The sequence below is a fragment of the Heloderma suspectum genome, chromosome 2 (assembly GCF_057233095.1).
Source record: "Heloderma suspectum isolate Gila_16-S chromosome 2, 16-S_ref, whole genome shotgun sequence".
Taxonomy (NCBI): Eukaryota; Metazoa; Chordata; class Lepidosauria; order Squamata; family Helodermatidae; genus Heloderma; species Heloderma suspectum.
Genome location: NC_139459.1, coordinates 397,148,863 through 397,165,186, shown reverse-complemented (window position 1 = coordinate 397,165,186; position 16,324 = coordinate 397,148,863). Strand labels below are relative to the sequence as shown.

Below are 16,324 nucleotides of genomic sequence, written 5' to 3'. Positions count from 1 at the left end.
GCACCCAATGAGAGCACCCCACCAGCGCAAATAACCCCATTCCAGGGAACAGTCGGGGACTTCAGGCTCCAACCCCCTTTCTCCTTCTCTGGCCACTTCTCCCTGTTCATAGTGAGAGGCTTCTTGCTACCATGGATCCCAAGACTGCAGTAGAGTGCTATGCTGATGAACCCCTCATGAGGATTTGCCCAATGCCAAAGGAAAGAGGAGAATAGGGGAAAATGGGGGATAGGCGGAAAAATGCTCACTTTTCCCTACAGAAGCCAAAATCCCGGATTCTCCGGTGAAACACCTGAAGGCTCCCTCTGAGAGTATCCCCAGTCCAATTTACCTAATTCCAGCAAACTGTCACGGAGTTATAGCTTCCAACCCCCCTCCCCTTTCTCCCTGCTTGCAATGACAAGTTCTGATCCTGACAAGTTCTGATCCTGAGACCTTGCCAGATCGCTATTGCGATAAAACTTTTATGCATCAGAGAAGTAGCCTTACACAACATCAGAGAAGCAATTTCACACAAATCATAGAAGGAAAGTATCGCAAACCTCAGGGAACTGCATAACCACTGAGGATAGTTACACCCACTGACAAAAAGGAAGTGTGGGGTGATTCTGAAGGCTCGAAAGAGCACTTTAGGGCTTTGAAGTGTTGGAAAGGCAGGCGAGTTACTTTAGTTACCTCGGTCACTGAGGGTACGGCCAGGTGAAAGATGCACAGGTAAACTTCGGGATGCTGTTGTTCCTGCCATGACATCATCTGCCACAAAGGACCTCCAAGTGGTCCCTATCTGCAGCAAACCACCTGTGAAAACAGGCCCCTGGAATGAGACAGACTCACACCTGCTCATCACTCCAAAATCTCTTTAGCCCCAGTGATAGGGCTTTAACTCAGCATTTTCTCTTTTTATACCATCCAGGTCAACTTGGCCATTATTTTTTATGCCAAAATGTTTTTCACACATACTGTTGCCAAGCCAAGTATCCCCCAACATCTACCTGTGCATTTGATTTCTTTTTCCTAAATGAAGTAATTCACACTTTCATTCAAAGAAATTTCATTCTTTTATTTCTTGCCAAGTTTTCTAGCCAGTCAAGATCATTGTGAACTTTGTTTCTGTCTTCTAAGATATCAGCTTTCCCACCCAATGTGGGAATTCCTCCCACCTCTTCCTCCATATCATGAATAAAAAAATGTTGAAGAGTACAGACCCCGGGACCATGCATGAAGTTCTGAACTTAAACTCCCATCAGCCACATTCAGCATGGCCAGTTCTAAGAGATGCTGGGAGTTGTAGTCCCAAACATCTGGAAGGCACCAGGTTGGGAAAAGCTGACATAACTGATGTGTAAAAAAACCAAGGGTCTTCCACCTGTAATCCTCCCATATTATCCCCCTATCTCTTCCATTTTTGCGCTTCCCACAAAATCTCTTTTTAAGGAGGAAAATATCAAAGGAGAATAGACAAATTCATGGAGGAGAAGGGTATCAATGGCTACTAGTCCTAATGGCTCTATGCCATCTCCATTCTGAGGCAATATGCCTACGAACACCGACTGCTGGCAAACACAAGTGGAAAGTGTATATATTTAAAACAGAAACATTGAAGCATTTCTTTTTCTTTCCTTTTAGTTAATGGTGCTGTGAATGGTTATTGTGAATGGATGTTCTTTTTGCTTCTGTTATAATTGCAAAAAAATACAGGGAAAATAAAAATAATTCTGTCAAGGCCTTTGCTGTCTCTTTGATGGACAGTGTCTCTCCAATAGCACAGATCTAAGACCATGCCAGCATCACTTCCCCAAATCCTTTTGCTGACCTCTGTCACTGAACATCTGCCCTTCCCCATCCTGAGTACACATGGATTGTTCCTGGCCCATTTCCCATCCTTGGCTTGTGTGGCCCCCAGAGCACCTCAGTTCTCACAACAAAATATAGCAATGGGAGATTTTAATGATGCTGAATTCACTCTTCTACATTTCAGATGCAGAACATTGCACCCTGTGTCCAGATGATCAGCATCGGAACCTTGACCGAGATGGATGTATCCCCAAGATTATAACCTTCCTGTCCTATGGAGAATATTTGGGGATCATCCTGGCCTCCTCTGCCCTTTTCTTGGCCTTAACTACTTATTGTGTATTATGAATCTGTATTAAATATTTAGAAACCCCAATAGTGAAAGCCAGCAACCAGGACCTCTCCTACTTTCTCCTCATCTCCCTTCTGCTTTCCTTCTTGTCCTCCTTCCTGTGCGTAGGCCAGCCAAGGGAAGCAACCTGCCTTATCCAACAAATGGCCTTCAGCATCATCTTCTCAGTTGCTGTCTCTTCTGTCCTGGCCAAAACTATAACTGTGATTCTGGCCTTCCTTGCCACAAAGCCAGGGAACAGGATGAGATGGCTGCGGAAGAGTTTGGCCAATTCCATTGTACTCTCATGTTGTTATCCAAGTAGTTATCTGCACCATCTGGCTGAGAATCTCTCCCCCATTCCAAGATTCCGACATGCACCCCCAGCCAGGACAGATCATCCTGCAATGCAATGAAGGGTCTGTCACCATGGTTTACACTTCCCTTGGCTACGTGGGCTTCCTGGCTGCCATCTGCTTCACGGTGGCTTTCCTAGCCAGGAAGTTGCCTGGGGCCTTCAATGAAGCCAAGCTGATCACCTTCAGCATGCTGGTCTTCTGCAGTGTTTGGGTGTCCTTTGTGCCCACCTACCTGAGCACCAAGGGCAAATACATGGTAGCTGTGCAGGTCTTCTCCATCTTGGCCTCCAGTCCTGGGTTACTGGGCTGCATCTTTCTTCCCAAGTGCTACGTTATTATACTGAGGCCTGATCTGAATGCAAAGGAACATCTAATGATGAAAACAGAAGGTGGCATGTGATTCCAGCATGGCAATAATGAATAGAAGCTACTAGCCTCAAGGTGGAACCATAGGCTGCTAGTATAACTAGTCCCTTCATGGATGGCACAAAATCTACTGGTCACAGCTGATGAAGATGAATGCATGATGATCCTAGAATGAACACCACCCTTTTTGCATGTAACATTTTACCTCCCTATCAGAGGCTGCATGCCTCTGTATACCAGATGCTCTAATACCACTTCTCCCATTCTTGGGTCCTGAGTAGGATCCCCTGCTTAATCTCACAAGGCCAACATGTCTTTCTTGGTCCTGTTACAAGCAGAGGGCAGTATGCAATCAGACACAAGTGCAAATGGAAATTGCACTGTAGGGACCTCTGTCATGTGGCACAACAGGTTTTCTGGGGAAATCTGCAGTTCCAGGTAACACTATCAGCATTGTACTAGAGGTCCCTTATGCTAATGCAACTTAATGTACATTAATGCTAGTGTCCAATAGGATATTGCCCAGATACTTTTCAAGGAAATCTGGATGGTCCCAGTTATCAATGTGAGCTTCTCTCGATGGAATGAAAATGGAGTTCAAGAACCAGAGGGAGCTACTTATCACAAAAATATTGACACTATATCCTCACTCAGAAATGTCCCACCTTCTTTTTTATTAAAAATATCCCTCTGGATGAAGCTTCTTGTATAGCTGAAAAGCTCACATGCTGCTTTGATAACACCTGTTGAGTGCAATAAAGTCTTCTTCTTTTTTAACCTGCCCTCTGTATTCAATTTATAGTGCTGGAAGACAAAATGACACAGCTTTACATGTGCAGGTCTCTCCTCCATGACTTCATAATCAAGAGTCTTCCCACTTAGTCTCCTTCTCTATTAGCCCACTAGCAATGGTGGCTGGTGACACTAGTTCCAAGGGGTTGTGGTTCCACCCAGGGTTTCAGTGACCACCAGACAAAACTCTAATGGTGCTATCCAAGGTGCTGAAAGTTGCTATCCAAGATGCTGAACGTTATCCCCAAGCTGGGTTTAGCACCTTGGATACCACCTTTCAGTACCTCGGATAGCATCATTAGAGTTTTGGCTGGTGGTCACTAAAACCCTGAATGGAAACACAGCCCCTCCAGAACTGGAATCACCAGCTGCCACTGCCATCTACTACTGAGTTCTTCCTCTCCAGCTGTGAACTTAAAGGAACATGGGAGGCTGCCACATACAAAGCCAGACTTCTGGTCCATCTGCTATCTCTCACCATCAGCAGCTCTCCAGGGTTTCGGGCAGGGGGACTATTTCCATCACCTGCCACATGAGCCTTTTTAACTGGAGATATCAGTGATGGAATCTGGGGCTTTCTGCATGCAAAATATGTGCCCTGCCACTGAGCTATGGTCCAACTCCTGTATGGGGTATTCCAAAACCTATTCTGTGTTGCAGGGGCGTTTAAACTTCAGCTCCTTTTTCAGGCTGTTCTTGCAGCTCTGTGTCAAAATAGAAACTGGGACCATCTTCCATCCATGGGATGTCCTTCCATCCCATGAGGTGTCCTTCCCCATGTGCCCAGTGCAAACCTCACTTGATTGAAGAGAAATTGCACATCAATCCCCAGCTTTCAAGTTAGCCTTGAACAGCAGCTGGATTTGCAGCTGTTAGAAAGCTTCTGCAGATCAAGCTGCTGTCAGAAGCCCAGGAGCAGTTTGGCTGGTTAAATCATGACCTCTGGTTCCGTCCTGATAAACCCTAGCAAATGTTATGCTACCCTTTCCCCGATTCCTTCCAGATGTGTTGGATTGCACCTGCCATCATTTCCTAGCAAGGATGGCCAGCAGCCATGGAATAAAATAAAATATTGTTTCAGTGACCTGAGTGGTGACAAACACTGTAGGGATTAGGGGGGGGGGGTTGGGGGGGAGCAGAGTGCCCTGGAGATATTTGGCATTTTACAGTATCATTCAATTTACACAGCAACCTTGGGATGCAGGCAGGCGACTCGTGACACTGCACTACTTCCCCCAAAGTAAGCAGACTTTCTTATAATGTAAGAGTAAGCTGCGTTTCTTATAATTGCATGCCAATTAAAAGGAAACGAATCCAGGGTGAATTTAAAAAGATGCCAACCATAGGGTAGGATCCAATGGTGTCCTACCACTGGCGATCAGCACTGCTGGGCCCGGTGTGTGCATGGCTGGCCCTTCTGGGCCCGGTGCAAGCATGACTGGCCCTGCTGGCAGCAATGTAGCACTTCTGGGGGCAAGCCCCCAAACGACCGGGAATCGTCGTTTCTGGAAGGTGCAACCTGCCCCTTCCAGGAACTTGCATTTCTCCCCTGAAGTGAAGTAAGGTGTGGGCTCTGAACAAAGCTTTTTCCACACTCCAAGCATTCCTGTGTGAATTCTGCAGTGTCCATGAATTTTAGATTTAGCACAGAAAGTTTTCCCACATGAAGGGCACTTATGCTTTCTCTTTCCCTTCTGATGTTCTTGCTGGATTGGAATTTGACTGAAGTCATCACCCTGGCTAAGAATGGCTTTATTCCTCCCATTCTCTGCTTTGATTTCATCCTGCCTCCTTGATCCCTCTTGATCCCCAAAGATGTCTTCTTCCATTTCATGTTTGGTGGTTCTTGATGAGATGGTAACTACCCTGTCCCTCACTTGCTGGAATAGAGAGAGAGAGAGAATACCGAATTAAGTGTGCAATTGAGTAATGGAGGCTGTAATTAATGATCAATCATCTGTTGCCGTGAACTAATACAGTTGTGTTTCTTTGCCCATTTCCATCTGGTTTCTGAGAAGGTTATGGGATGGAAACAGCTTTGGTAGTCCTGGTGGACCATAATACATCAACCAGATGTCCTAGCCATTGTAATAGCAGAGTCCTTGGGGACACCTTAAAGACTATTAGATTTATTAAGCTTGAGCTTTCATGGATTCATAGAATAGTCATAGAATAGTAGGGTTGGAAGGGGCCTACAAGGCCATCGAGTCCAACCCCCAACCCCACTTACACCCCACTGCATCTGATGCCCACACACACAAAAAAAGCACTTATGTCTCAATAAAAAGACTCTTTCTTCATTTTGCCACAACAGCCTAACATGGCTTCTGCTCTGAAAATTGTAATAGCAAAGGGTGTTTAAAACACACACATACACACTTGCAGAGGAGAAAGGAGTAAACCACTTCAGCAGAGGTCATAACCAGAGCTCCACAGGGATTTGTTTAATCACCAGACCCTAATGACACCCAACTCTATTTATCTTAAAATTTGATGTGCTACTTTTCAGTGAAAGCAGTCTGCCAAGTGACTTATGTAGGCAGCATCTGTGGGGCCATAGGATACTTTGGATGCTCCGACCTCGGAGGGGGGAATTGGAGATCCGACCCCCTCCCCCTCACAGCTTGTTTTGAAAGAACTGTGCCACTTGACTCTCCAAAGTCAGGAACTCGACCTTGGAGAAGGGAGAAAGGGTGCATTTCTGTGGGCGGGCAGGAGAGAAAACTGGAGAGGGCAGGATATGAGCCATCCTGAGGTCTCTCCAGCCTCCTTCCCTCCCACTCTGAAATGCTGTCCCCGAAAAGCCCATCTAGTGAAAATGCAGGGCAGGAGGACAGGGAGGCGAAGATCACCTCTTCCACTCCTCCCACACTGCATAGGATGATCGCAAGCCTCCCAATTCGGGGACTTGCGCTCATCGAGGGAGCAACCCATAGGACTGTGCTCTTAGAAACCAATCACACACAGCAGAGACTTTAGATAACAACACCAACAAAGATGAGCAGCAGGGGGTTGGACTAGATGACTTTGAAGTTCATCGCAACTCTAAGAGGCTGGTAGATGTTATTTTTTTTAATCATCTAATCGAGGAAGTAGTTACTCAGTATTAAAGGTCTGCCCAAGCAAAGCAGCCTTTATTAACATCCTTGAAGATGACTGAGAAAGGACTAAATGCCTCCTGGGAGATGCAGTTCCAACATCTGGAGCAGTTCCAAGGTCTCATGCACGTTGGGTCAAAAAATCCCAACTTCAAGTATAGCCTGATGGAATTTGAGCTAGTGGTGACTGACCAGGAAAGAAAAATTCTGGCTCCAGAATTTCAGTGCCTCTATATTCTCTCCACCTCTTCTTTGAGGTAATGCCTTCAAGCAAGTGTGTGTGGAAAGAATACATTAACTATGAACTCAACCTTTTTATAAACTTTTATTAGGAGGCTGCCACCACCCTCCTCCTCATGAGGAGAGAACCTTCAATTTTTGTGTGTGAGAGTGGGTGTAAATTCATAGGCTATGGCTTAGTTTTTTCATAGTTTCAACTAACCCTTTTTCTGGTAACAAACAAGACCAAGAATGGCATGGTTTGAAAGAACAAATTTAAAAAATGTGACTTTATTTGCAAGGGAGAATATGTTTCAATGCAGTTTGAGAGTTTCATATGTGGTAAAACGACTGTTTCAAGATTGTATTAATTCCTTACCTACTCTACCCCTTCCAATAATAAAGCTGAAAAATAATAAATACACCTCCCTCTACCTCCCAGGGGAATCTAACCAACCCCCAGGCTAGAGGCCAGTGCCCTAATCCTCCCCCTCAGAAAGCCAATCCCTCTCTCACCCTCTAAAAAAACCCAATTGCCTCTTATTCCCTCACTCTACCAACCAAAAAAGGAACAGCCAATCAGGAGACACTGTTTAAAATGTCCCTCCTCCCATCTACTTACCATAACTTTTAGGGGAAAGGATATGTTAGAATTAGGGATGTCAGAGAATTCCGCCACGGATCTCGGAAAGGCCGAATGCCAGTGCATTCGGCCCCCTGAAATCTGTGGCGGAACAGCCTGTCACCCCCCCGCCCCCCCACGGATACCCCCCGGGATGACACTTACCTAGGGCAGATGTTCCGGGCGGCAGTGGCTCCAGCGGCGGCGGCTTCGGCGGCTGCTCTTCCAACCGGCTGCCGCCACTGCCATTTGCAGTCTTGTCATTTTGTTTTTTTGTTTTTTTTTACAGAGACATGATAGGCTACGTAAAGACTTACATAGCCTATCACATCCCGGTTAAAAAAAACAACAACCGCGTACGCAAATGGCGGCGGCTATGGCCGCCGCCATTTGCGCTCCTTATTTTTCACCGTCTTAGTCTATGTAAATATTTACGTAGACTATTGGGGTGAAAATAAAGGGGAACGCAAATAGCGTAGTGGGCGCTATTTGCGTCCCTTTATGATTTGCCGTTTTAGCCTACATAAATATTTACGTAGGCTAAAACGGCAAATCAAAAAGGGATGCAAATAGCGCCCACTAAGCTATTTGCATTCCCCTCTATTTTCGCCATAATAGTCTACGTAAATATTTACGTAGACTAAGATGGCGAAAAATAAGGAACGCAAATGGCGGCGGCCGTAGCCGCCGCCATTTGCGTACGCTGTTTTTTTGTTTTTGTTTACCCAGAAGCCACCGCAGCTGGAAATCTGGCTGCGGACGGCCCTGGCCTGGCTGGCTGCTCCGCAGAGCCACCGCGGAGCAGAGCCGGCCATCGAGGATTCCGGGGGGGAGGACCGGATCGCCTCCCCCCATCGAGGGTTCTGGAGGGAGGGACGGAAAGCCTCCCCCCCACCATGAACAGAATCTGCGAAAACGTAAGTCACTTTCGTACATCCCTAGTTAGAATACATCAATCACGCAAACTCAAACATATAATTACACAAAACAAAATACAATTTCATCACGCCTACTCTTACACTTTTGATTTGTTCTTATTAGAAGACATAGCTACCTACATTTATTGTTTGCGGTGTACAACTTAAAATGAAATTAAGTGTGCAACATGAAATGAAAGCATGATTGCCACTGGTTAAATATTTATAATCCCATACGTCCGCTTGGTCAACTTGCAAGATTCAAATGCCTCAGGTGGGGAATTTCCTTCTCAAATGCCAGGGAAATTCAATGATACAAATACTGGCAAGTTGAAACGGCCAGAGTTAAGGCTGCCACATGTTAGCTAATGCTGCACAAAGCCAGGAAATGGGAAGCTAAGGCTGACGCCTTCACTGACATGCCCCATGATCAATGATTACATTGTGCAATGCCACAAATTATGCTCGCTTACCCTCCATGCATCCACACTTCCCCTAGGTCTTTCAGGCCCAAATAGAGATGGGGCACATGGAGTTTTGCCTGGGAGGAGCGCCGGCGCCCCACACTGTCCTGCCCCTTAATTGCCATCACTTATTCTTCTCTGCACCAAAATAATCAATTAGGTGTGGACAACTTGTGCCCCTACAGAAGTTGTTTTACAGCACCTCCCACCAGCCCTAACCCACAGAGCCAACGGTGAGGCACAGGCCCTTTTCGTAATGGAACATGTCTGTTCTGGCAACACCGTACAGGACCTAATCCCGCCCTCCACAATATCAGGGGTTCGAGCACCTGCTTATCTTCCAATGTGTCATATGCCATCGTTTGCCCACTATGCTGCACTGCATTCTGCGCTGGATAGACAGCCCTGTCTCTCTGCTGGGGGCATAGAATCTCTGCCAATGTGGCCCGCAGGGCACCTCATTCTGGCCCACACTGCTTCTTAGGGTTCCTCCGGGGGCAGGGCTTAAGCTCCAAGCTCCCCTACCCTGGAGCAATCCCCCTTGGAGGGCATCCCTGCTGCTACCGCTGTTCGGAGTTCACAGTGGTGATTCCCTGTCATTTGCTCAGCAGCAGAGGGACCCCTGCCACTACCTCTGATCGGAGGCTGAGAGAACAGTTGGGATTCCCCTTTGTTCATGCACCAGCACCGTAACCCCATTGCTATCTCTGATTGGACACTGGGGACTCCCCTTCATTCGCGTCCCAGCTGCACAACCCCCACTGTTACCTCCGATCAGAGATAGCAGCAGAGATGAGGGGCAGCCTGGGCGTTGGGACCTGCTCATGCCAGGCACTGCAAGGGCTCTTCCCCCTGCATGGGAGAGTCCCAATGCCGGAGGCGGGGCGGCCAAAGCTGCCTCAGTTCTCTTCATCAGAGAAGCGAAGGGGATGCAGCCGCTTCTCTTTCAACCACCCTGCCCCTTCCTGCAAGGAATGGGAAGAAATGGATCCTCCAGTCATGGAAGAATTAGTGGAGGGCCATAACTCAGTGTGATAGAGCACATGCTTTGCATGCAGAAGGTCCCGGGTTCGATCCCCGGCTTCTCTAAGTAAGGTGAGGGAAAATTGCTGCCTGAAACCCTCAAGAGCTGCTGCCAGTCAGTGTTAACAATACTGGGCTAGATGGACTGGCTAAAGAACAGCAACTGGTTAAACAGCAGAAAGCAGAGAGTAGGAAGACCTCATAAATTCTCCCAGTGGAGGGAAGTAAATAGCGGGGTGCCACAGGGATCTGTATTAGGACAAATCCTTTTCAACCTGTTCATAAATGATCTGGAATTAAGAGTGAGCAGTGAAGCATCCAAGTTTGCGGAAGACACCAAATTATTGAGGGTGGTTCAAACAAAAAGGGATTGTGAAGAGCTCCAAAAGGATCTCTCCAAACTGGGAGAATGGGCATCTCAATGGCAAATGGGGTTCAGTATAAGCAAGTGTAAAGTGATGCACATTGGGGCAAAAAATCCCATCTTCAAGTATAACCTGAAGCGATCTGAGCTAGCGGTGACTGACCAGGAAAGAGAACTTGGAGTTGTGGTGGACAGCTCAGTGAAGATGTCAACCTAGTGTGCGGCCGCTGTAAAAAAGGCAAACTCCATGTTAGGCATAATTGGAAAAAGAATTGAGAATAAAACTGCTGAGATTGTACTGCCCCTATACAAAACTATGGTGCGACCACGCTTGGAATACTGTGTACAGTTCTGGTCATCACACCTAAATATATATATATTGTAGAGCTGGAAAAGGTGCAGAAAAAGGCAACTAAAATGATCAAGGGGCTGGGGCATCTCCCCTATGGGAGGAGGTTACGACAGCCGGGATTGTTTAGCTTGGGAAAAAGGAGGGGAAGGGGAGACAGGATAGAGGTGTACAAAATTATGCATGGTGTGGAGAATGTGGATAGGGAGACATTTCTCTCTCTCTCTCTCTCTCTCTCTCTCTCTCTCTCTCAAAATACTAGAACTTGGGGTCATCCTATGAAGCTGATTGGTGGGAGATTCAGGACAGATAAAGGGACTTCTTCACACAGCTCATAGTTAAACTATGGAATTCGCTACCATGGGAAGTAGTGATGGCCACCAGTTTGGATGGCTTTAATAGGGCATTAGACAAATTCCTGGAGGAAAAGGCTATCAATGGCTACTAGTCCTGATGGCTATGTGCTCCCTCCAGTACCAGAGGCAGTGAGGATATGTACAGCAGTTGCTGGGGAACATGGATGGGAGGCTGCTGTTGCACTCATGCCCTGCTTGTGGGTTCCTGGTCGACAGCTGGTTGGCCACTGTGTGAATGGAATGCTGGGCTGGATGGACCCTTGGTCTAATCCAGCATGGCTCCTCTTACGTTCTCATGACCAACCGTCTGACTCAGTATAAGGCAGCTTCCTATGTTCCTACGTTGCTTGGCATCGCTGCCGACAGAGTTTCCCTAACGGGAAAATCCTGCATGCAGCAAAGCCCAGTCCCTGTCCCAAGCACCAGGTGGAAAAATGCCATCAGGAGGGCATGCCACACCCACCTGGCACCACACAGCCAACGGAAGGCTGGGTGGGAGGTCTTCCAGCCTCACACCCAAATCCGGTTCTGCATTTCTCCTGTAAGCAAAACAATAAATGGACACAATCCAGACATAAGGAGTGGGAATGTTCAGAAACCAGCGGGGGGACATTCCAGCTTCCAAGGAGAGTCTGTGAATGGCCTGAAGGTGGCCACCCTTGAACTAAGGCATTTCAAGGACACATACGGATGTCACATGGGTGAAGTACAACTCGTCAAGAGATTCAGCTCTAATTCCAAGGACAAAGGTGCTCTTTTCAAAACACACTGCATGTATTAATCATCACTGCCTATGCTTTTTTCATAACTCAGTTACCTCTGACAGCACTGTATACATTTCCCTCTACACCCAACCCCCCTTCCCACAGCATACGTATATCGGTCCGTCAAGTTGTGTCCAGCATTTCGGGCATACGAGGAAGTGGCTGTCATGACTGTAGTGATTTGGAGACATTTCCTTACAAGAAACATCCGGATAGGAATTTGGAGATAATCCCTAGAGAGTGGGTGAGGGGGTGGAGCCTGGACTGGCTGAGAGAGCTCCAGCAAAGAACCGTTCATTGTTGTAACTCTGTTCAATGAAACCACCATGTTACCTTCTTAAGATATGGACCCAAACTTATTACAGTGGCCACAGACGTTTATGCCAAAATACATTCATTTATCCCTATCTTACCACTCGATAGGGGTGTAAGACACTCACTAGTATTTATAGTATGACAAGGTTCTTTGCTGTTGTTTTTTGCAACAGACTAACACTGCTACCCCTCTGAAAGTTGTTGATTGTTATTTTATTGAATGAAATTTAATACATTTATATAAAAAGTAAAGTCACTCTTCCAACTGAAGCTCTGTGTACAATTGCAGTTGTACACAGTTGTACACAGCCATTACATTATTGTAATGGCTTAGCTAAAGATCACACTCTCTGTAATAGTGGGTCCTCTGAGTTTTTAGCAAGATTCATCTCACAGGAATTCTTTCATTTATCCTTGCTGAATTTTTTGAAATCCAGCAAAATTCGAAGTATTGAAATGGCTTCTAAGACGGTCTGATCATTTTATGGTTCCTCCCTTACGTGCATTCTTTGATGGGATGTGAAGTGTGCATTCCACCGAAAGCTCTTTCCACACTCCGAGCATTTATAGGGTTTCTCTCCTGTGTGGATTCTCTGATGAGAAGTGAGGCCGGTGCTGCAAACAAAACGCTTTCCGCACTCAAAGCAAGAATATGGTTTCTCCTCTCTGTGAATTTTTTGATGTGTAGAAAGGCTTGAACCCTGATTGAAGCTCTTTCCACACTCAAAGCATTTATATGGCTTCTCCCCTGTGTGGATTCTTTGATGGCAAGTAAGGACTGATTTATCACGGAAGCTCTTTCCACATGTCAAGCATTTATAAGGTTTCTCTCCTGTGTGGATTCTCTGATGCACAGTAAGGTGTGAGCTCTGACTAAAGCTCTTTCCACACCCCAAGCATTTATATGGCTTCTCCCCTGTATGGATTCTCTGATGGGAAGTAAGATGAGGTTTCTGACTGAAGGTCTTTCCACAGTCCAAGCATTTGTATGGTTTTTCCCCAGTGTGAATTCTCTTGTGCAAATTAAGGTATGACCTGTAACCAAAGCTCTCTCCACACTCCAAGCATTTGTATGGTTTCTCCCTTGTGTGGACTATATTATGGATCACAAGGCCTGTGCTAGAATTAAAACTCTTCCCACATTCCGAACACGTATATGGTTTTTCCCCTGTGTGAATTCTTTGATGCTGCATTAGGTTTGCGCTGTGGCTGAAGTTCTTTCCACACTCAATGCATTTATATGGTTTCTCCCCAGTGTGGATTTTTTGATGAGAAGTGAGGCTCGAGCTCTGACTGAAGCTCCTACCACACTGCAAGCATCTATATGGTTTTTCCCCTGTATGAATTTGTTGATGTGAACTGAGTTGCCTGTTCTCACTGAAGCTCTTTCCACACTCCAAGCATTTGTATGTTTTTTCCCCTTTGTGAACCCTTTGATGTTTAGTGAGGTTTGTCCTCTGATGAAAGCTCTTTCCACATGCAAAGCATTTAAATGTTTCCTCTCTGATGTGAATTCTCTGATGTCTAGTAAGATTTGAGTTCTGACAAAACCTTTTTCCACACTCCAAGCACTTGTATGGTGTCTTCTCTGTGTGTGTTCTCCGATGTTTAGTGAAGGCTGAACTCTGACTGAAGCTCTTTCCACATTCAAAGCACGTATATGGTTTCTCCCCTGTATGGGTTCTCTGATGGGAAATAAGGTAGGCTTTTCGACTGAAGGGCTTCCCACATTCCAAGCATGTAAATGGTTGGTCTCCTATGTGACTTCTCTGATGTGAAGCGAGATATGAGCTTTCACAAAACCTTTTTCCACACTCCAAGCACTTATATGGTTTTATCCCTGTGTGTCTTCTCTGATGTCTACTGAGATGTGAGCGCTGACGAAAGCTCTTTCCACACTCTGTGCATTTATAGGGTTTCTCCCCCGTGTGAATTCTGTGGTGCTGATTTAGTTCAGCACTGCAGGTGAAGTTATTTCCACATTCAAAGCAATTATACAGTTTCTCTTGTGTGTGACTTCTGCAGTGTGTGTTAAGTTTAGATTTGGAAGAGAATGTTTTCCCACAGGAAGGGCACTTACTCTTTCTCTTTCCCTTCTGATGGTCTTGCTGGACTGAGATTTGATTGCAGCCATCCATCAGGCTAAGAATGCTTTTCTTCCTCCTGTTCTTGCCTTGATTCTCCTGCTGCCTCCTTGATCCATCTTGACCCTCAAAGGTCTCTTCCTCCATTTGGTCCTGGGTTGTTTTTGAGGAGATCTCTTCAGAGCAGTTAATATCCTGTCCCTCACCTGCTGGAAAAGGTAGAGAAAACACCACATTACGCATGCAGTTGAGAAGGGGGGGCTGTAATCAATTAGCTGTTACTCTGAATTGAAAGAATTGTGGATTCTGACATGACGATGGGTTGGAAACATTGTGGTTGTCCTGGTGGACCATAAAATACCAACTATTCTGAATTATAAGTGCCAGAAATGACTTGCAGAGGATGTTCACTGGAGAAAGGACAGCAGCCCTCCAGCAGAGGTCATAACCGGAGATCCAAAGGAATCTGTTCAGTCACCAGTTACTAATGACACCCAGCTCTGTTTATTATAAAACTGATATATAACTTCTCAGCGAAAGCCGTCTGTGAAGTGATCTAGAAAGCAATAACACACAGTTTCAACAACAATATCGAAAGACCTTTGAGGTTCATCCCACTTCCAAGAAACAGCCGGAATCCTTTCTTTAAAAAAATCATCTAATTGGGGAAGCAGTTAAGAACATAAGAAGAGCTGTGCTGGATCAGACCAAGGTGCATCTAGTCCAGCATTCTGTTCACACAGAATTACCTTTTTTAGGTGTGGTGACCAGAACCGTACACAGTATTCCAAGTGTGGCCGCACCATAGATTTGTGTAAGGGGAGCATGACCTTGGCAGTTTTATTTTCAATTCCTTTCCTAATTATGCCTAACAAAGAATTTGCCTTCCTCATAGTAGCTGCACACTGGGTCTAGATTTTCATCAAGCTGTCCACCGCTACCCCAAGATCTTTTACTTGGCCAGTCACCGCTAGTTCAGGTTCCATCAGCATAGATGTGAAGCTGGGAATTTTTGCCCCAATGTGCTTCACTTTACACTTGGTTCCACTGAATTGCATTTGTCATTTGGATGCCCATGCTTCCAGTTTGGAAAGATCCTTTTCACAATCCCTTTTTGTTCAAACTACCCTAACCAATTTGGTGTCATCAGCAAACTTGGGCACCTCACTGCTCACTCCTAATTCCAAATCATTTATGAAGAAGTTGAAAACCATTGGTCCCAATGCAAGTCATTGCATTAGGAAAATTTACCATGTATTCCTACATGGGGTTGGACTTGATGGTCTTGTAGGCCCCTTCCAACCCTACTATTCTGTGATTCCTACTCTCCGCTTTCTGTTCTTTAACCAGTTACTAATCCATAAGAGGACCTCTTTCCTTATTCCATGACTGCTAATACTGCTCAGGAGACTTTGGGATGGGACTCTGTCAAAAGCCTTTTGGAAGTCCGAATAAACTAATGACCCACCCCTGTCCACATGTTTATTGACACTCTTAAGAACTCGAAAATGTTAGTGAGACATGACTTACCTTTCCAGAAGTCATGTTGATTCTTTCTCAGCAGGGCTTGTCCTTCTATATGCTTCATCTTTTATCACCACTGTTTGCCTCAGTTCTTCAGACTCCCTTCCTGAAAACAGCATTAAAGTCCTGTCAAAGCAAAACAACATTTTTTTTAACTTTTTAAAGCATGACTGGGAAGTGACTAAATCCCCCCCCCCTTCACACTGGGCAAAGGCACTGAGAAATCCCTGTCTATTCACCTCCTTTCCTCCTCCCTTTGCCTTTTTTCCCTTTCTTTTCCCTTCTCTTTTTGTTATTATGGTGTCCTCATCAGAATATTGTATTGTTTGTAAATCCTAGTACTGATCAGGTTGTTGGTATGTTTGGTATAGTATATTTCATTTATAAAGATAAAATAAATAAAAATATATTAAAAAAAAGAGAAAAGAAATCCCTGTCTAATGTAACCATCTAAGGTTAAAATGATGGCTTTGAAACAATGATAGCTGTTCCTTCTGCTGGGGAGACCAAATACACTAGAACGCAACTCAGCGATCAAAAAGCCTGCCCGTTTAAGACCTGAGTCAGGGCTATCTCATGTTGG

The 16,324-nt window shown here is 45.6% G+C and overlaps 1 protein-coding gene across 1 annotated transcript in view; it reads right to left on the bottom strand.

Annotated features, from left to right (window-relative positions):
• Window positions 1-15,805, bottom strand: part of LOC146356565 (uncharacterized) — a 227,624-nt gene extending 211,819 nt beyond the window's left edge. Inside the window, 2 exon segments of the mRNA XM_084830189.1 lie at window positions 12,671-14,423; window positions 15,748-15,805. Coding sequence (XP_084686315.1) covers window positions 12,671-14,423; window positions 15,748-15,805 — 1,811 coding nt within the window.
• Window positions 15,806-16,324: the final 519 nt, after the last annotated feature.